Source organism: Varanus komodoensis, unplaced genomic scaffold (assembly GCF_004798865.1).
Source record: "Varanus komodoensis strain SLA01 unplaced genomic scaffold, ASM479886v1 scaffold3, whole genome shotgun sequence".
NCBI classification, from domain to species: domain Eukaryota; kingdom Metazoa; phylum Chordata; class Lepidosauria; order Squamata; family Varanidae; genus Varanus; species Varanus komodoensis.
Window position 1 is genome coordinate 51,001,223 of NW_025335761.1, and position 20,837 is coordinate 51,022,059.

The window sequence follows — 20,837 nt, forward strand, 5'->3', positions numbered from 1 at the left end:
CTTATTCTCTGAGTGCTTAAAAAGTATTTCCCCCCCTAGAAAATACAAAATTGATGCTGCAGTTAAAGAAATGATGGCCTTATTTTCCAGCTCTTAAATTGGCACAAATGCCCCTCCATTTACTTCCCAGCCCTTAACGTTTGCACCTATTTCTGTGAGGTCTTTTAGAACTGTCAGGATCCACAGCAGTAAGTGCTCCAAAAGAAGCCGTGAAAAATGTGGGACTTAATATCTCACCTTTCTAGAGCAGCTGGAGACTGCTTAGTCTCCTCCTCCTTTTTAACCCTTCTTCGAGACAAAGCAGTGGCACTTAGAATTGAGAGGGACTACATTACTAAAAAAGAGAAAATGCCATTTTCCCTGCTGCTTCTGATGCACCTTCTTTTGCTGCCCCCCCTTTTTTTACTGGTGCTTTCCAGTTGACAACTTGGTAATTTGACCCTGTTAACTGTGCACAAATCAGCCTATATGGAGTGTAGCCTTGCCAATGGGTTACCTGCTCCACTTCAGCATTCCCTTGGACAAGGCAATTGACCAAACAAGACTGAACATATTTAGTACTCAAGACTACACGAGTGCATTTGTGCAAGACCAACAGAGATGATGATGGTGAAGATGAAATTATGGACGAGTTGCACAATTTCTAGGGGCCAAATGAAGAGGCATAGCCATCAGAGCAGGGAGGAGTAGACAATACTGGTTCTGCCACAAAGCATCCAAGGATACTGGTTGGAGGACCAAGGGTGAGAACAACAGAGTAAGTCCAGTAATCTGTCCTGTGTGTTATGGGTTAGGGTTAGCATGACTGATTCACAGGATGGCACAGCATGATATGCAAACATGCCCAATACCTAGAATAGACAAAGCAGTGCTGTTAGCCTGTAGCATTCAGAGGATGCGGGGGCTAAGGTGGCTTGCAAAGGTTAGAGTGTGGTTGGAGCTCATGGCCACCAGAATTTCTGCTCCTGTCTTCTGGGACAGGGAAAGTTGTCCATGGAGGAAAGAACAGACTACAGAGACTAGGAGAAATATGGACTGTTGAGTTTGGGCTTTGCAAGCAGCTTAGGTGGGGTGACCACTTATGAACTGCCAATTCAAAGAGTACATGCATCACCCAAACAGAGGACACACATTTGCATAAAATTTCCATACACAAATTTAGAAGCAATTATAATTTAAATAGAAATACAGTATGCCTCACCAAAGTGTGGAAGATTATGAGCAGGTGACTTGTGTGCCAGCCCGTTCAGTCTACTTTTATATTTCTTTATCTTTAAACTGGAATCCTCTAAATAGAGAAGTATGATTCTTATTACATTCATTTAAAACCCCTCTTTTTCCCTCTTACAAGCAGCCCAAGGTTGCTTACATGATCTTGCTCCTCTCCATTTGATCCTCAGAACTCTGTGGGGCAGGTAAGGCTGCAAGTCAGTGAATAGCCTAAAGTCAGCCAATGATCTACAGGGTTAAGTGGGGACTAGGACCCGGATCTCCTGAGTCCCAGTCCAACACACTAACCACTACACCACACTGGCCTTCAGAGAATGGTCCTCTGCAAAAGAGAATACATAGCACCCTAAGAAAACAGGAAGACACAGCCTTATATTGGGTTAGGCCTTTGGTCTATCCAGTCCAATATTTTCAACACTGATGGGCAGTATTTTCACAGTTTCAGGCATGATGCTTTTCTTAATTGTACATGGTGATCCCAGGAACTGAATCAAGGATCTTCTGCATGTAAAATCTACTTTTTTATGGCCACTAGCAAAAGAGGCCTGGTTCTCTCTAGAGAAATCTGTTACAGTGGCAATGGTCTGTCAGAGTGTTTAAGCTGTCCCTGCACCAACTTTCTACCTGTATATTTGCAAATAAACTTGAATACTACAAAATGCAAATAGTGACCTCCAGTGACCTCCTTCCAAAGGACACCAACCATTGCACCCCTGGAAATGCTCACTTCTCAAACTGATTTGTGTGTGAATATATTGAAGTAGGTCCAGCACAAGCTCTCACTGCATCCTCTGCTGCATCCCTCAGCCCCCTCACATCTCCCCCTACCTCACTGGCCCTCCCCCTTGTCATGTCTGCCTCTTACTTTCTTACTTCCACCACCACCATGGCTACCACAGTATGGGTGATCCCCTGGGACAACTCCTTCCATAAAGCCTGGCTCTGAGGAAGGACCCCTCAGAGCTAGGCTCTTAGGCCTGAAGAATGCTGCCACTGGCTATCCCTGGCCAGTGCAGGTCAACAGAGAGCCTGTCAGCCCACCTTTGGACTCGCTTTGAGAAGTTTCTTGGTGCAAGCCAAAGGGCAGATGCCTGAGACCACTGGCCCATTCTTTCACTTGCTCAGAGGGTGGGCAATGGCCATGGGGAGACCTACTGGCCACTCTCCCATTGCGGCATTTACTGCTGTGGAAGATGGGGGCAGTGGGGTTCTCTAGAGCACCTGCTTGTTCTGTGAAGCCAATGGCTGCTCCAGACAGTCCCATACTCCCCCTCTCCTGCTGTGGGAAATGCCATGGAAGGTGAGCAGCCAGTGGAGCTCTCCAGACACTTGGTGGATCTGGGGAAAGGGTAGATGGGAAGGAGCAGCAGAATCTGCTGCTCCTCCCACTCCACTGCCTGAAGCAGCAGGCTACACCCTGCTTCATGGGAGGGCCAGCGCTGAATTAAAAGATGGTGGGGGAGGGGGGCTTCTGGAATTCAGGAAGGGCAAATGCTTTGAACTGACCTATAGCTGAAAAAGTTTCCGCATAACTGATACATGCATACGACAAACCAAAAACTGTTTTCACTGCTGTCAAATACATGAACACCAACCATGTGTTCCCTTTACATAATCAGGAATGCCCTGGAAACACGCCCCAGTTACAAGCTTCTCTGCTTCTTAATTATTTTACTGGGCACTGGAGCCTGGATTCCCAGCGTAGTTCTTAAAAGCTTTTTTTCATAAATATTCCATGGCCTTGTCGGGAGTGTAATGTTCTACTGTGACATTAAAGAGGAAGCTGTTTGAAGGGGAGGGATGTCAACAAATTTATCCACCAATAGCATGCTCTTTTGGCACAAAAGCACATTCTTATCTTTACATCCCATAATGAGAAGGCAGAGCCAGAATTTGGTGCCGTAACTCCTTGGATGTGCAGTTGAGAAGAAGAAAAAGAAGCAAGCGAGAGAGAGAGAGAGAGATTGACTCATGTTTTGCTCACATTTCTCCTGCTTGTCCTGACAGAGGAGCGAGTTCTGTATTATTATTATTTTCCTCCTGTGGTTTCCTAAACGGAATTAAAGGAAACTTCTTTTCGCATGATGTCAGACTGTGAGGGAATTACTGTGGGTAAGTGCTAGATTTATATTTACCACCATGTCCTGAAGTCTAGTTCATATTCTAGGCTTGCGAAGGCAATGCAGAAGAAGCGGCATGTTTTTTCAGAAACTAACATTCACTGATGTCACTTGGAGCAGGCAGAGAGAGGCAAAGGGAGTGTTTTAGCTGGATTTCCCTCTCTGAAAACTAGTGGAGTCCTAGAACATTCTTGTGTAGCTGTTGCTGGACATATATTATGGAGGCTACCCGTCTACACTTTTCTTCTCTTTGTTTAAAGCTTTGGATAATAAATGTGTGTATCTGTTTACTTGGTAAAAAGAAGGTAATCACCCTGTGTTGCATGTTCTGAGCGAATACTGATGATAAGCTGATAAGAACCTAAACACAAAATGACAATGGATGATAAGGAGTATTTTATGGGGAAATGGTAGGAGCATACAATGTGGTTACTTTGGTAGAAACTGAAGTGTCCAAATTTGGCCTTTAAGGCACCTCGGAGAGGAATGTCTGGGAATGAGACCAGAAACTGTGTAACTTACTAGCATTTTTCCATAACTAAAAAAAGCTGCCGAAAAGGAAGCAGAAAGTCATAAAAGTGGATTTGTTGCTGGAAGAATGGTATACGTGCCCTTTGGTTTGGAAATGTGTCCTGGCATAGAATACTTAAGCACATTTGTTCAGTGAACCAATGGTTAGGGCATCCTTAGTGGCTTAAGAGGCGGAGCCATTTGCTGGAAATAGGCGTCCCTCCATGTTTAAGCTGCTCAGCAGAAGCACTGCATCATATACCCTCCAGGAAGGAAAATGCTTCGAAGAAACCCCAGGTTGTTCGGCAGAAACAGAAGTGTCCAAATTTGGCCTCTGAAGCGCCTTGGAGAGGAATGTCTGGGAATGAGACCAGAAACTGTGTCTATATAGAGAGAGAAAGAGAGGGAGAGAGCAATCAGCTTCCTTAAAAGTACTTCAGGTTTGACAGAACAAATATTTATCCTGTCTCATGGTAGTTTAGAGCAGTTGCAGAACAATTTTGTTTTATGGGCACAGGACTGAGCCACGCCCGTGTTGCCTTTTGGAGTGAGTGCAAAACTCGGGAGGCTGAGAAAGAGCGGCTTATACAAGGACTGCTTTCCCCAGCTGCCATCCTCTCAGACATATTACACTGTAGCTCATGTCATCCCTTCGGTGGCCACCATATCAAAGGGGCACCGTAGCTGTGGGTGATGGGAGTGGCTGCTGGTTGAGCTAGGAATTTTATATCCTGGACATAATGGCCGTATGGACTCCATAATAGTCATTTGCAGTGCTTCAGTTGTGGCGCAGTTAACAAATATTTTGCTTCCCCCAGCAACCACTACACCATGCTTTACAACTCCTTCTCCATTCCTTTTATGTTAGAACAACAGCAACAACAGAACAGTTTGCCAGTCCTGATCAGAAAAAGATAACCAGAGAATATGCAGCTTTGCATTTTAAGTTCAGGCAAATCATAGCAGCATCTTGATGATTGGTTTTTGCGCCTGCTGTTCTGACGTCCTGGGACCTGCCACGCTCTGAATACTTGCTTGGGGACCCCTTGGGTGTGGGGTCCCAGCCTTTGCTGGCATGGTGCAGCCCTAGCTGCATCACTGGAGAATTCAGGAGAGTTAGGTACAGCTTTGAATCAAGATCAGATAGGCTTTTATCTACAATCCCTTACATTCCTCTTTCTTTCTGTTCCTCTACCACTAAGACCTGAGTAAAGATTTCCATAGTCTCTGGAAAGCTGCATCCAAGGGAGCAAGATAAATGATTGCAGTGATAGGCAAAACCACTGAAGACTGGAGTAAATTCACCTGTGTGAAACTGCACCTATTTCTACTTTGCTTGGTCACACAATCCTCAGCAAATGGCTGAGCAAACTGAAACCAGAGTTCTTACCGCCAGTATTTACAGAGGTTTCAGAAATTCCAGCCTGTGTGTGTGTGGGGGGGTGTCTTTTCTTTTTTTTTGGGGGGGGGGCAAATGGACAAATTGGTATCTCTCTCCTTTTGGGCAAATCTGTGTGCTTTGTACAACTACAGTAAGACCTTAACAGATTATCCAAAGTGGGCTGTGTTTGTTAACAGACCAGTGGATACAGAAACGGATTTAATTGCAGCACCTTGCTTGGAGCTCAGAAGTTGTATTTCTTCTGCCTCTATCCTATATGGACCAAATGTCAAAAATCCTATGCATTAGAAAGGCAAAGGGAAAAGCAAAGCAGGTATTTTTCCTTGCCTTATCAAAATCCATGCTGTGCAGCTGGTAACCAAAGTAGGGTGCTTTGCCAGCAGAGCTGGCCTCCATTTAGAAGCATGTTTGCTTATTAAGCACTATGATGAGTCATACCAGGGAAGTGGGAGAGGCCAGGAAGATGGGATTCAGATGTCAGAGCCAATATTTAGTGCATGCTTCATTTGAATGAAACGACTGCATAGATCTTCCATTTCCTTTTGCAAAAGGAAAGGGGTTAGGATATTGTTTCTTGTAGATGGTTGTGTGGATGTGAGTGCTACATGTAACGTGGGCGTAACTCCATTACCTACTGGTGTAACCACTGACAATTCCATTGCTGCCAATGGAAGCTTGCCTCTCAGGAGGAATACCCAGCTTTGATTTTCATTAGGATTATGAGAAGAGGGCAGCATTAAATCCCCTCTTCTCATGGATCATAGTCCTGATCCTGGCAGCCCCATGGCAGCTATTTAATTTTTAACCATCTGTGCATTCCTTATTTTAATGTAATTAAGATAATATGTATAATACCTGATATGTATGCACTTTAACATCTATGCATTTTATATGCCTATTTATTATATTCTTCGGGTATAAATAGTATTTTTTTAACAGTTCTCTGTTTGCTCATGGGTGACTCACTTTTCTTGCAAACTACAAGATCACATGCTTGAGCCACATTGCACTTGATACCATAAAAGGGTGTGGGGAGAGAGATGGCAGGTCAGAAGAGGATATAAATTAAGTGGGAAGGGTGTGCCTAGAGCTACCCCAGGAACATTTATCTACCTGGGCCTGGAGCTGGAGTTCAGAATGAAATCTGCCTCAGTGTTTCGTTCATGAATGTTAGAAAGTTGCTCCAGAAAAACATTGCACCTTTAAGGCAGCAATCCTATATCCAATTACCTGGAGTAAGTCCCATTGAATGCGATAGGATTTACTTCTGAATAGACATAGAGATGATTGCACAGTAAAAGAAAATGACTGCTTCTGGTATCATGGGAAGTGGCCCTTAACACAAGGAGTTGAGTAGAACATTACCTGAACTTAGCCAGGTGTAAATAATCTGCCAGTGAAAAGTTGGCATCCTGGTTGCAGACTTAGTGTTAAGTTTCAGGGCAGTGTTTGTATACATTTGCATAGATGGGACTACATAAAGACCTTTCCTAATCAAAAGCTTGAGGTTGTCTTGCTGGAGTGCAAAATTAAGCATCATTGCAACCAAGTCTTTGCAGTGTATCTGATAATACATTCTTTTAATTAGCAAATAAGTTTATAGCAAACTTTAATAGTTTTATAGTTTTTAATTTTTATAGTTTAAATAAGCAAACATCATTTCTATGCGGCTTGCAGCCTACACAAGAATGCAGTCTGAACAGCTGCATAATTGTTCTCTGCAGATGCAGGCAGGAAGGGAACCGAGGCGGGACCAAAGGAGGGCTGCTGTCTGTTACCCTCCCTTTAGTGTCAGTAGCAAGGCAGAAATGGCCAATATTTCTTTTCCATAAAAAGCTTAATTATATACAGGTCTTCAAATCTTAAAATTCTCTAGTGGAAAACATTGACTTGTCCTCCTACATTTGAATGGGAAATTGAAGATGTGCTGGAGATGAGATGAAAAGAACATAAAAGAAGTGCGTGGCAAGGAAGTGCATCCTTGGATGTTAAGCAAGCACAGCCAGGAGAGGAGAAGAGAGGAGTCTCTCTATATATATTTGCACACACACATGAGGCCATAACTCCTTCATAGATCACTGCCTTGTCGTGGTGAAGGGGCTTGCGTAGCTCAATGAAGCTATGAGCTGTGCATTGCAGGGCCACCCAAGATGGACAGGTCATAGCAGAGAGCTCTGACAAAACGTGATCCACTGGAGAAGGAAATTGCAACCCACTCCAGTATCTTTGCCATGAAAACCCCATGGACAGTACCAAAAGGCAAAAAGATATGATGCCGGAAGATGAGCCCCTCAGGTCGGAAGGTGTCCAATATGCTACTGGGGAAGAGCAGAGGGCTAGTACTAGTAGCGCCAGAAAGAATGAAGCGACTGGATCAAAGTTCAAACTGCCACATTATTGCACTCATTTCACATGCTAGCAAAGTGATGCTCAAAATCCTACAAGCTAGGCTCCAGCAGTATGTTGACCGAGAACTACCAGAAGTACAGGCAGGATTTTGAAGAGGGAGAGGAACTAGAGATCAAATTGCCAACATATGCTGGATCATGGAGAAAGCTAGGGAGTTCCAGAAAAACATCTACTTCTGCTTCATTGACTATGCTAAAGCCTTTAATTGTATGGATCACAACCAATTGTGGCAAGTTCTTAAAGAGATGGGAGTACCAGACCATCTTATTTGTCTCTTGAGAAATCTATATGCGGATCAAGAAGCAACAGTGAGAACTGGACACGGAACCACTGATTGGTTCAAAATTGAGAAAGGAGTTCGGCAAGGCTGTATACTGTCGCCCTGCCTATTTAACTTATATGCAGAGCACATCATGAGAAAGGCGGGGCTAGATGAATCACCAGTTGGAATTAAGATTGCTGGGAGAAATATCAACAACCCCAGATATGCAGATGATACCACTCTCATGGCAGAAAGTGAAGAGGAACTAAAGAGCCTCTTGATGCGGGTGAAGGAGGAGAGTGCAAAAGTTGGCTTGAAACTCAACATTAAGAAAACTAAGATAATGGCATCTGGTCCTCTCACTTCCTGGCAAATAGATGGGGAAGGAATGGAGGTAGTGACAGATTTTATTTTCCTGGGCTCCAAGATCACCACAGACAGGGACTGCAGCCAAGAAATTAAAAGACGCTTGCTCCTGGGGAGGAAAGCTATGGCAAATCTAGACAGCATACTAAAAAACAGAGACATCACCCTGCTAACAAAAGTGTGTATAGTCAAGGCTATGGTTTTCCCAGTTGCAATGTATGCCCGTTTAAGCTGGACCATAAGGAAGGCTGGGCACAAAAAGATTGGGGCCCTTGAATTGTGGTGCTGGAGGAGACTCCTGCTAGTCCCTTGGACTGCAAGGCGATCAAACTGGACAGTCCTAGAGGAGATCAACCCTGACTGCTCTTAGAAGGCCAGATCCTGAAGATGAAACTCAAATACTTTGGCCACCTTATTTTATTTTACTGTATATATTTTAATTGTTATTGTTTTAATGTATTTTGTATTTTATTTGATGTTATAAGCCGCCCCAAGGCCTCGGCAAGGGGCGGCATAGAAATGTTTTAATAAATAAATAAGGAAGGAAGGAAGGAAGGAAGGAAGGAAGGAAGGAAGGAAGGAAGGAAGGACTCCCTGGAGAAGAGTCTAATGCTGGAAACAATAGATAGATGGCAAAAGAAGAAGGGGACGACAGAGGATGAGGTAGCTGGATGGAGTCACTGAAGCAGTTGGTGTGAGCTTGGGTGGACTCCAGGAGATGGTGGAGGACAGAAAGGCCTGGAGGAATGTTGTCCATGGGGCCGCGATGGGTTGGACACGACTTCGCGACTAACAACAACAACATGGGGCCATAAAGTCAGTAGAGGACCAGGGCCTTGCACACAGGACTCACCTCCTGTGTCCCTGCGTATGCTGGCCCTTCCCACCTCAGTTCAGACTTTGCAGTGTTGAATTGGCAAGGTCTGAATGGAGCTCTTCACTCATGTTCACTTGGACACATTCAGCTCTGCATGATCTGGGCCCCCAATAGGCATGGCCTGCAACTGTACTAGAGTCGAGCTCAAGCCCAAATGGTAATCAGACAAGGCAGACCCACAGGGAGAATTCCACCAATGGTAATTCACCCAAAAGCTATCCCACCACAGTTTCGATAAAAGTCACTCAGATAAAAGTCACACAGATGGTGTTGCATCTTTTTCAACCCAAGGGCTGACTTCAGCTTCAAAGAAGCTCTTGGGAACCACATGACAATGACAGTCAAATACAAATTGGGGCCAAATTACCAGCATATTGTACATTAAAGGTGAAACCCTTTGCCAGTTTCAACCAAAAAGTGTAAGCTGTAGGCTTTTCTTTTTTTGGTCTAATCTTGCAGAAGAATATGCCCTAAAGCTCTTTCTGTCAGCAATGAAGCCGTCAACCTCTTAGGGCAGGGAAAAGACCACACTGAACATGGAAAATCACCAACAGGGCAAACATGAAGCCTGGAGGACGCCTTCAGGATTCCATGTATGCTGGATTTTGCCCACCGACTTGCAGTTCAGCAGCACTGCTATAAAAGGAATAGCTTTGCCTAATTTCTGCCTCTGAAAATCAAGCGCATGATGGGTAAAGAGAAAGTTAAACATTCATCTTCCAAGATGCCTGCAAGAAAGAATTGGAAGTGAAAAAGGAAAACTAGTTTGTTTGGGAGAGGGGAACTATGGGGTTTTTTCCACTGTAGCAATTATATTGACATACTTGCCCTATCCACTAACAGTAAGTACATAGATGTACCACAATCCTTACATGTAGATAAAAGCAAAACACATCCATTATTTAAGGGCTTTCCCTTGTGTGTATTATTTTTTCCCTTTGTAAAGCAATGGCATTCAATCCCTACAGGGATGAGCAGTCTTTTATGCATTCAGCATTTTGATTAGAAAACATGCTCTGCGTAATTGTAATCGTTCTCATTACAGCCTCCTTGACTCCAGGATAAACCTGTGAAGTTGAGCAAAGAGTCTTCAAATGTTGTTTCCTCCCTCTATCATACCACACTAGGGATGCTCAAAGAATTCATTCTTTGTGTATTTCAATGCCAGCTGACCACATCTGCATCTCTGAGAGTAGTAAGCTGATCTGAACTTAGGTGGTTATCCATCAGGTTTTGCACTCCTCTAAAGTTCTAATTCAGTTTTTGACCAAATATATTGTAGTGTGTGTGTGTGTGTGTGTGTGTGTGTGTGTGTAGCTATTTTAAAATGTGTGTTTTGAGGAGGAAAAAAGAATGTGGAAACACATATTTTGAAGTAGTTTAAAAGATTTAAATAGATATTTACTTCTGTGCAGTTTTATTTTTAGATTAATATGGATTCATGCAGAAACAGGACACTGAATTCACTTTTTCACTCTAGTTGCTACATTGATAGATAATGTGAGCAACAGGTTTTCTATTGACATTCTTTGATGAGGAGAAAATCATTCATTTGGTATCTGACTGAGATAAACACATTTGTTCTAGTGATCCAAAGAAGTAGGCATAAATTTGCCTTGGAAAATGTTCCGTGATCTACAATAAACTGTAAGACCAATTCCTTTAATGCTGTCATTTTCAGAACATAAAATTTCACTTGGCTTGACAAGTGCGGGCAATGGGAAGGGAACATTACTTAATGAGATAATCAAAGAAAGCAAGTAATGGGATGGCAGGGGGAAGAAGGGATAATGTTGCTGCTGCTGACTTGAAAAATAAAAATGTAATACATCAGTAAGTGTGCATATGGCTAGGAACTTGCTGCATGTGAGATTCTTAAGGACGTGTGAAATAATTTCCAGCTTGATAAACCAAAGATTTTACTTCTTGTTAGATGTAAAAGTTATATTTAGTATTTATTTGCCATTTTGGTGGTGCATCCCAGAGTTCAAGTTACTGAAGGGCATCATCCTGCTAATGCCCAACATCCCTGGGAGGATGATTCTTCAGAGTCCTAGCACTGAGATTCTGCATCTTTAGTGCTGGCACTCCGATGCCTAATTGCCTGCCCTGTCCTTCCACTGCAGCTGGCCAGGACAGATGCCAGCTGCCTCTCTGAGAGCACAAATGCACCCTAAGGGGGGGGGGGGGAGGCTGCAGCTCTGTATGCCCCATCTTAGTGGTGCCCCCCATTCCTTAGCACTTTATCTAGATGGCTGAAAAAGGCCATCTAAATACAATATAGGGGACATAGCATTGTGGCAGCAGAGACACACAAATGCTTGGGCCAATGGATGCACATAGGCTTCCAAATTTCAATTGTTCTCTTCAAAAACTAAAGAGACATTTGAAACCATCAGTTACCATTGTCTCCAACTTTGCAAAGCTACAACAGTTTTAGTTGATTAGTCGACTCCAAATCTGTTGTTGATTTAATCCACTCATTAATTAAAACTTGCACCTTAACAGCTTTATGAAACATTACTGAATACCATGCACAGATTCTTTGTCACTGGATAAGAGATGTAGTAAGTGCAATTCCTCTATTTAAAAATGGACTATCAAAAAGCCTCACCAGCAAAGATTACATTTGTGGAATAGTATCCCTTATGTTTCAGAGTTTTGGCTGGCTTTCTGAAGATAGCCCTTTTGCCCAATTTCTCAACATACTGCATATTAAACCATCTGGAACAATTGAAGAGCCTGTTTGCATCAAGTACTGAGATTCACAACAAGGCTATGAGATTTGTATCTTGCATCAAGATATAAATCTTGAAGGGTGGACTCCATGGTCCTTTCCAACTCTCCTATTCTGCTACTGTGTGATCAACCCCCTTGCCCGGTTGATCACCAGAGTTACCACTGATTCATTAGATACCAGTGTGACAGTTCTATTGTGGCGAAGGACAGCTGCACAGGAAAAAAAAAAGCCATGATTTCTATAGCACAGCCAAGAGTGTCTGGGGCTCCCAGGCTGAAAAGGCAATCATGCCGGTCAGGAGAGGACATGGAACACCCTGGCTCATGTTTCTTGATGACTCAAGACATGCAAAGACTTAGATAATAAAGTGAATGCTATCACGTAATACATCTGTTCAGTTTTTTAAATAAGTGGGGGTTGTTTTTTTTAGAAATAAAACAGAGATTGCCACGTTTTCAGCCAGCCTTTTTGAATCTAATGTGCTCCAGATGTTTTGGACTACAACTCCCAGGATTCCTATCTATTAGCTATGCTGGCTGGAGCTACTGAAACCCAAAACAACTGGAAGGCACCACCCCAGTTTGTAAATGCATGAATATCTAAATCAAATCAAATCAAATTAAATACTAGCATACATAATCTTACATGTTGAATTAAATCTTACATGTTGGATTAAACTAGCATAAATAATCTTACAAATATTGGAGAATGTATTGCATTACAACATCAATGTGCATTTCCTGTCTATGAATTTTGCAATATAATCATAAAAAATTGTGTTTCCAGATGATTCCAACTACCTAACTCAGCACCAAGCAGCCAGGTGCCTCTGGAAATTTAGTGACAATCTATGACCTCTGGGGCCATAGCACATGTCAAATCTATTCCTCTGAGGTTAGAGTGAGAGTGTTTCAGCCTCTCTCCTTGGATCCACCTTCCCGACTCTTGGGAAACTTCCTTAACACTCACCTCCCTGGTGCTGGAACTCCAACACTGGGAGAGGTGAAAGGGCAGACCGGGTGACAAAGAATGGGGACATCAGGGTGGTCTTGGACAGTCGGGATCTCAGGATCTCCTGGTCCATGAAGATATTCTCAATACAGGGGGAAATGAGGGTAGCCCTTTTTCCTCTTTAAATTTTGAAGTTCTCAGAAGCCACATTGCAGCGGTAGGAAGCAGCTTTACAAGCAGCTTGACACTGAGTCAAACCATTGGTCCATCTAGGCCAGGGGTCGGCAACCCTTAACACTCAAAGAGCCATTTGGACCCGTTTCCCACACAAAAGAAAACACCGGGAGCCGCAAAACCCTTTTGACATCTAAAATGAAGATAACACTGCATATATCATCTTTTACCTTAATGCTATGTATATCTTCATTATGATTTAGCTGCAGCTCTGTTCAGTCACTAAAACCTGTTATTTTTAATCTTACATTATAAACTAGTAGGACTCCTTTCAAATATTTTGAATAGGAGGACAGCTTCCTGCAGTGTCAAAGTCAGTGCTAAAGGGCTGCATGCATTAAACAGCAAACCCCATAAGTTCGTCAGCAGTAAAAGCAAATGAATCTACCCACATATTATTAAATGTTTGTTTTTCTTCAGAAACTTTTCTTTTCAATTTATCCATGGTTGGCCTTGGGGGGCGGGGGGAGCTCAGTGAGTCCATGGCTGTGCTGGAGATATAGGTGTGTTTAGCGAATGATTAGCAGGTAAACAGTCAAGTGCTGTGAATTGTGACAGGTCCCAAACACAGCTTTTAACATTCAGATGAAGGAGATTACATTGGGACAAAGAGAATCTCTTCAGCAGCAGCTGATTTACTTAACTAGCTAGCCCTGCATTCCTGAGTGGAGCTTCGAGAAGATCAGCTGCTGTGCCGTGCTTGTTTTGAGCGACGGAGCTGCAGAAGAGGGGTTCAAGAGCCACGTGCGGCTCTGGAGCCGTGGGTTGCCAACCCCTGATCTAGGCTAATATTGTCAGAGTGGCAGCAGCTCTTAAGGGTATCTGCTCAACCTGGAAATGACAAAGACTGAAGCTGGGACCTTCAGCATGCAATGCGGGTGCTCCACCCGAGCTGCAGCCCTTCTCTCAGTCAAGAGAAGACAAAGGGGACAGGACCAGACATACCAGCATTCTGTAGCTTAAAGCTTTTATTGCTAATAGCTATGCTTTAAGAAAGTTGTTTCAGTCTGCAAAAATATGCAAAAACAGAGGAACCACCCAATGGGCAGCAGCTGGGAAAAAAGGGTGGGGCCAGAGAAAAGGGGCAGGCCCTCTGGGAAAGGGCTGGACTAGCACCCAGGCAGATGGTGCCTGGCCTCTCTGTGCCAAGAGTCACCACCTAGTCTACATTAGTGAGGGTCTGGTGTGATCACACAGTCAGGGGAAGGTAGGAAGACCACTAGGGGTAGCTTGCCATGACGCTTGATCACTGCTTGGCACACTACTTCTTTTCAGGAAAAGTGGGTGGAGGACAGTGTGAAGCCTAGAAAGAACTGCATACAGAATTGGCATGATGTCAGAGAAGGCTGAACACCGGGGTGCATCCAGTTACAGTGGTGCCTCGTGCTTTGAGTGACTCTAACTTTGAACTATCCAGAGTTCGAATGTTAAAAGTCAAGATAAAATTGCTGCAAAGCTCAAACAATGCTTCTATGCTTGAACTGCATGCGAAGTGAAAATCATGTGGCCGCAGCATAAATGTCATGTGTTGTGTGCCCAAGTTGTCTCTCACTGTGAAACATATCTTGCGTAACACACATGCGCTTTCAGTGGGTTTTTTTGTTTGTTTTTTTTGGTTTTTTTTTTTTGGTTTTGTATATATAGAAAACGACTCCTCACTAAGGTAAAGTAAATGCACTAACATAACATTACTAACATAAATTGCAATACAGTGATGCCTCATATTTCAAACTTGATTCATTTTAGGAGGTCGTATTTACTGTTACATCAAAATGGGTATTTGTTTAGGGTCTGGGAATGGATTGATTCACTTTCCATTATTTCTAATGGAGAAAAACTGATTCAGACTTCAACAATTCAGAGTTCAAATGGCCTCCTGAAACTAATTAAGTTTGAAGTATGAGGAACCACTATAATTCTACACTTGCTGCGCTGTACTATTTCTCTGCAGCAGTGGCTGCTGCCCTTTGTAGCTGGAGGGGTGGAGGACAGGGCAGCTAACAGTAAAGAGACCCAGGGATGGATCCTACATACAAGGCAAAAGTGGGATCTTATCCTCAGCACACAAAACCACTTGTACATTGAATTAACATTTCCTGCTACCGCAGAAATCCATTTCATAGAAAAGCAAACTGAGGCTAAGAGATATGTACTGATCTATAGATATAATACCTCCCACACTTGAAATGCATCAGGTTATATATATATAGAAGGACCCGTGGCTCCCACCCCATTTACACTAGTACTTGCCGGCATATATTCCTCATTCCAAAGACTGAAATACTGTTTATTTATTTATTATTTATTAAAACATTTTTATGCCGCCCCATTCGCCGAAGCCTCGGGGCGGCTTACAACAGTAAGTTAAAATAATTATAATACAATTATAATATTATAATATATAATATAAATCAAAAATATAAACATTAAATTAAAAATACAAAAATACAGTATAAAATAAGCTGCCCTGGCCAGATAAAATCCAATAATATTAACAGTTAAAATGCCGCTTGAATAAAAAGGGAATAAGCCCCACTGAACCTAATGGGACCTCCCCTGTTCTCTTTCACATGTAGAGTATTGAAGTATTGCCTTGAGGTCCAATTTTTGGTTGACAGGCAGGCTCCAAATGTCAAATCAAATAAATGAAACCGATAATGCATATGGCCCCTCACTCCAGTAAGCTCACCATAGCTGCTGGAGGGAAGAAGACTGGAGAGGAAACAGGAAGGATGATACAAGACCAAAATCAAGGCAAAATGGAAAAGAAGGGAGGGAGAAAAGGTGGGGAAGAAGCAGAAGGCAAAGAGAGAAAACAGAAGAAAAGGAGCAGGGAAAAATGAACCCACACCATCCTTCTCCCTCTTTTTCTCATACAAACAGACAAAAGGTAAAGTCATAAAGAAAATGAATGTACTTGCTGGGTAGACTGAACAGTGGCACACTGCACAGTGGCTGGCTGGCTGCCATACTACAAATTCATGGCCCCATGTACTGCTGTCCAGGTGTGAACGGTTGATGGCCAGCTTCAAGGGCCCTGCTGCACTCCCTGCTTACAGTTCTTGCTTGTTCAATGGACTTGGACTGGACAAAACGGAACACAGTTCTTTGGCCGCCCTTCATGTATCGAATTGTCCTCTGTCGTGTATCCTGATACCCAATGGACTAAGTACCACTGAAATTGTCCAGAAGTTGATTTGTTAATGGGTAAAGATGTATCGGGCTGGGATGATAAGCTGGCTTGGATTTCAGCTGGTTTTAACAGTCATTCCTACTCATCAAGGAACCATGGGTGGCTCTATAGTTCTGTGAAGAGCAGCTAGAAATTTCTAACACAATTCTAAGCACCACCACTAAACTAGAACCCTCAGAATTATTTTGAGTAAGCTACAACAGCCCAACCCCTGTAAAACATAAGCTTATGGTGTGGAAGTCCCCATGACAAAAAGGATGATTTTTTAAAATGTCTGAACACCACCTATTTTACAGCTGTGGACCAACCTGTCAGTCTGCGCATGCATATGTATGTATGGGAAAGAGAATGACAATTGTGTGCTTCTGAGAAGCCCTTATTTTAAAAGAGTTTTCAACTGGAAAAGTCTGCTTGCATGCTACAACTCAACCAATTCTGTAAATCAAAGGCAGTACAAATCAGCTTTGTAAATTTCCAAGATTTTAAAGAAGCAACCATCCCCTAGGCTGCAGGCCAGCAGATGATAAAAAGCTGGTAAGAATCTCCTGGCAAAGGGCTCTGTGTGCAGGAATAACATTATCCAAATGGGCTTACAGCGATGTAAGAGTGGCCCTGCTGAGGCGCATGAATGCAAGCATGTCAGAAACACATGCTTGCTGTGCATAAAACATTTTCAAGAGCACCCCTGTGATCTATGGGTGTCGCAAGCAACAAAAGATCACAAAACGTTTGAATTCATGGCATGCAACCTACATCTGCCACAGGATGCCATTAGAGTAAAAAAGAAAACGATGAAGAAAGAAAATCGCCCCCTTCATAAGTAAGACCACTCCATGGTGCAGCCTGATTGAAGATTTCAAACCCTAGGTGTTCAAAGAGATAAAACCGCAGGAGCTCTTTTCTTTATCTTCCCTTTTTCTTGGCTCTGACGTTAGGAAAAAAAAAAGCATTGGGTAGAGTGGATAACTGAGAACTACTTGATCAATGAATGACCCTGTCCAGACACAAGAAAGAAGATTCTGCATCTGTCCTGTTCAGATTAGAATTCGTTCCAGAATGTTGTCCTCTTTTATCATAAAAGACCATTTTGGAAAATACTCCATCTTTATCAACAAAATTCTAATCCAGGAAAATGTGTTAGTCCATTAAAACCATAGCCATAGAATAGTAAAATGATTTGTTTTCATGAGGTCATACTGTGTACGAGATATAGACTACAGGGATATCTTATCCTATTTCCCCTTTTGTTTTTAACATCCATTTATTTATTTATTTATTTAAAACTTTTATATGCTGTCACCACATGCCTTGGCATCTTGGGACGGCTTGCAACATAGAATTAAAACAATAAAACAGTAACAAGTACAGTAAAATTACATAAAAACAAAAACAAAAAAGCGACTATTAATGAAGACATTAATTTTTAAAATAGCCATTAAATAAAAAGGTTTTAACCTGGCACCGAAAAGAATATAGACTTGGTGTCAGGCGCACCTCTCCAGGGAGTGCAATCCATAACCTGGGTGCCACCGCAGAGAAAGCCCTGCTCTGGGTAGTTGTTCTTTTTATCTCCTTTAAGGACGGCTCCCAGAGCAAAGCCTCTCCTGCAGATCTTAAGGGGTGTGAGGGCATGTAAGGGAAGAAGCACTCCTTCAGGTATCCTGGCCCCAAGCCATTCAGGGCTTTATAGGTTAAAACCAGCACCTTGAATTGGGCCTGGAGTTCAACTGGGAGCCAGTGGAGCTGATAGAGGACCGGCGTTATGTGAGAGTAACGGCCAGTCCCCGTCAGCAGCCTGGCAGCTCTGTTCTGTACCAGCTGAAGTATCTGGACCATTTTCAAGGGCAGCCCCACATAGAGCATATTACAGTACTTGAGAGAGAGTTCTGTGTAACTTGGAACCTTGCACAGGGCAATAACTCATATATCACCCAAAAAAGAGGGAATGCATTGTGGAAAACAGAGAACAAATATTTGCATGCATGTGTGCATATGAAAATATATCTGTATAGATGCAAATATAGAAATATTTACTATATTTAAATAGAAATGCATCATTCATTCATAGGATAGATATTGAACAGGTGTGCCTGCTCACCTGTTTCCATGTTGCTAGACCCCTGCCCAGCCTCAACACTGGAATGATGGTGCACTTAGGACACTCCAGGTAGTAGCTGCTAATAGGCAATTCCAAAGCTCCTGCTCCCCTTTCTAATTATGCATCCTCTTTAAACCAGACAGAGCAGCCCTTTCAATACAGGATGCCTTCAGTTAAAGAGCTGTCCTCTGTAAAGCAGCACACATGGCCACCCTAATGGTGAACCATAATTGATTCTACAGTATGTCTCTTCTCCTTGGATGCCCCTTTGTTGTTAAACAGGTAGGGTGGTTGCTCTTCACCTGTACACTGGAGTTTGAGCTGATGGGGACAGACTAAGAAAGAGGTCTTGGATTTGTGCCTGGCAGCTCTATGTACACGTTAATCTAGCTTCCCCCTACTGCAAAAAAGGCAGATTCCATGCTGGGGATCATTAGGAAAAGAACTTAAAGTAAAACTGCCAAGTTGTTGTTGTTGTTGTTGTTGTTGTTGTTGTTGTTATTATTATTATTAGAACATTTCTATGCTGCCCCTTGCCGAAGCCTCAGGGCGGCTTACAACACAATACAATACAATACAATACAAAAATAATAACAATATAAAATTAAAATTAATAATATAAAATAAATAAAAATATAAACGATATAAAAGAAAAGTTATAAAAGAAAAGAAAAGAAGTCGCCCTGGCCAGATAAATAAGTAAATATTGTTAACAATTAAAATGATGTTTAAATAAAAAGGTCTTCACCTGGCGCCGAAAAACAAATAACGACTTCCTACTGCCTTGTACAAATCTGTAGTTCAACCAGATTTTGATAATCCTGCGTATAGTTTTAGTTATCAGACTTTTAAAAAATTACAGGACTGAAACCAAATGATAAATGGCACTGAAGTGATTCCACTCCAATGGAAGTTTACAGCATTGTTGTTTAACTTAAGTGAGTAAATACAAAATTAGTTTCACATGGTGTAGAGAAAGTAGATCCAGAAAAGTTCTTGATGATAATATTACAACTGTAATCCAATGAATCTGAATGGTAGTTACTTTGTTTTGTTTTTGCCAAAGCATTTGCTCCAGGCAAAATGTTGATGCTCAGTGGCTTAGACAGCTTTAAAGGAGAATTATACAAATTCAAGGCTATTTGGGCTCCTGAGCCTGAAGTTCTGCCTCCCTACTAAAAACCAGGAAAAACAGTAAGACAGGGATCAGGACAAGCTGAGTGTTCAAAATAAGTCCCATGAGGAAAGTTTAAAGGGAAAGCACACATTTAACTTGGAGAAGAAAACAAGGAGGTACTGAGGACATTCTTCATATATCTGAAGGGAAGTCACACAAAGGCCTGAAATTCCCATTCATTTGATTCCAAACATGACTATATTCAAGGTGATAAAGGAGGGGGAGGACTTTTTGCTCTTGCTTCTTTTGGCTTTTGATTTCAAAGATTCTGTTTTTGAGCTGCCAGCATCAACTGTAATCCATCATGGGCAGTGAGCTGAAACAATGAGTACAGACAGGATAAGTACAAATCTCAAGTCCAAGAGTTCCCAAAGTAAGCACTCTTTTTTGTTGTTATAAATAGCAAGGCATAAAATACATTTGTGTTCCTGCCATTTTAAAAATAAAGTCAGGAATTCATCTGGGTAATACACAACAACAGTATAAAGTGCCACTATTAATTAATAAGACCATGGGAAATATATAATCCAGTTTAGGTAACGAATCCACATAAAGGTTTAGAAGGCCAGATACTGAAGATGAAACTCAAATACTTTGGCCACCTAATGAGAAGGAAGGACTCCCTGGAAAAGAGCCTAATGCTGGGAAAAATAGATGGCAAAAGAAGAAGGGGGCGGCAGAGGATGAGGTGGCTGGGTGGAGTCACTGAAGCAGTCAGTGTGAGCTTGGGTGGACTCCGGAGGATGGTGGAGGGCAGGAAGGCCTGGAGGAATGTTGTCCATGGGGTCACGATGGGTCGGACATGACTTCGAGACTAACAACAACAACAACAAAAACCATGATTTAAGAAAGATTTTTTTTCTTTATGGCAACTGGAAAATAGATCTAAATCTGGAGGCAGGAAATGCCAGCAGGATGAATTTAGAGTCAATCAGCAGGAGAAGCCAGTGCAAGTTTAATTTGGGAATGCAGCATAAGTACTATTTAGGGAGTGCCTCCTTCCCTATCATCTTCCCTTATTTCTTTAGTCTGTAAATTACTTGAGGCAGAGACTCTTGATTGTATTACTTTGTAAAGTGCTATATACAACTATTATGCTGAATGAATGGGCAAATGGAAAAAAACAGTGCTACAGGCATTCTTTTTTTTTTTTAAGCAATGCACATGCATCTAAAACCTTACCAAGACTCAAAAGGTCCCTTTCACATCACACTGAGTGTATACAGACAAACAGGATAGATGGAGCCAAGTGCTCACAGCCCTTGACT

At 42.4% G+C, this 20,837-nt stretch overlaps 1 protein-coding gene across 2 annotated transcripts in view; it reads left to right on the forward strand.

Annotated features, from left to right (window-relative positions):
• The first annotated feature begins 3,147 nt into the window (after positions 1 to 3,147).
• The window catches only part of EML1 (EMAP like 1), a 164,662-nt gene continuing 146,972 nt past the window's right edge, over positions 3,148 to 20,837 (forward strand). The window contains exon 1 of one of the 2 annotated variants that reach the window (XM_044435704.1): positions 3,148 to 3,342. In XM_044435704.1, the coding sequence (XP_044291639.1) occupies positions 3,312 to 3,342 (31 nt within the window). In that variant the 5' untranslated portion in view covers positions 3,148 to 3,311. The remainder of the gene's footprint in view (positions 3,343 to 20,837) is intronic. The other variant, XM_044435708.1, reaches the window with a different exon arrangement.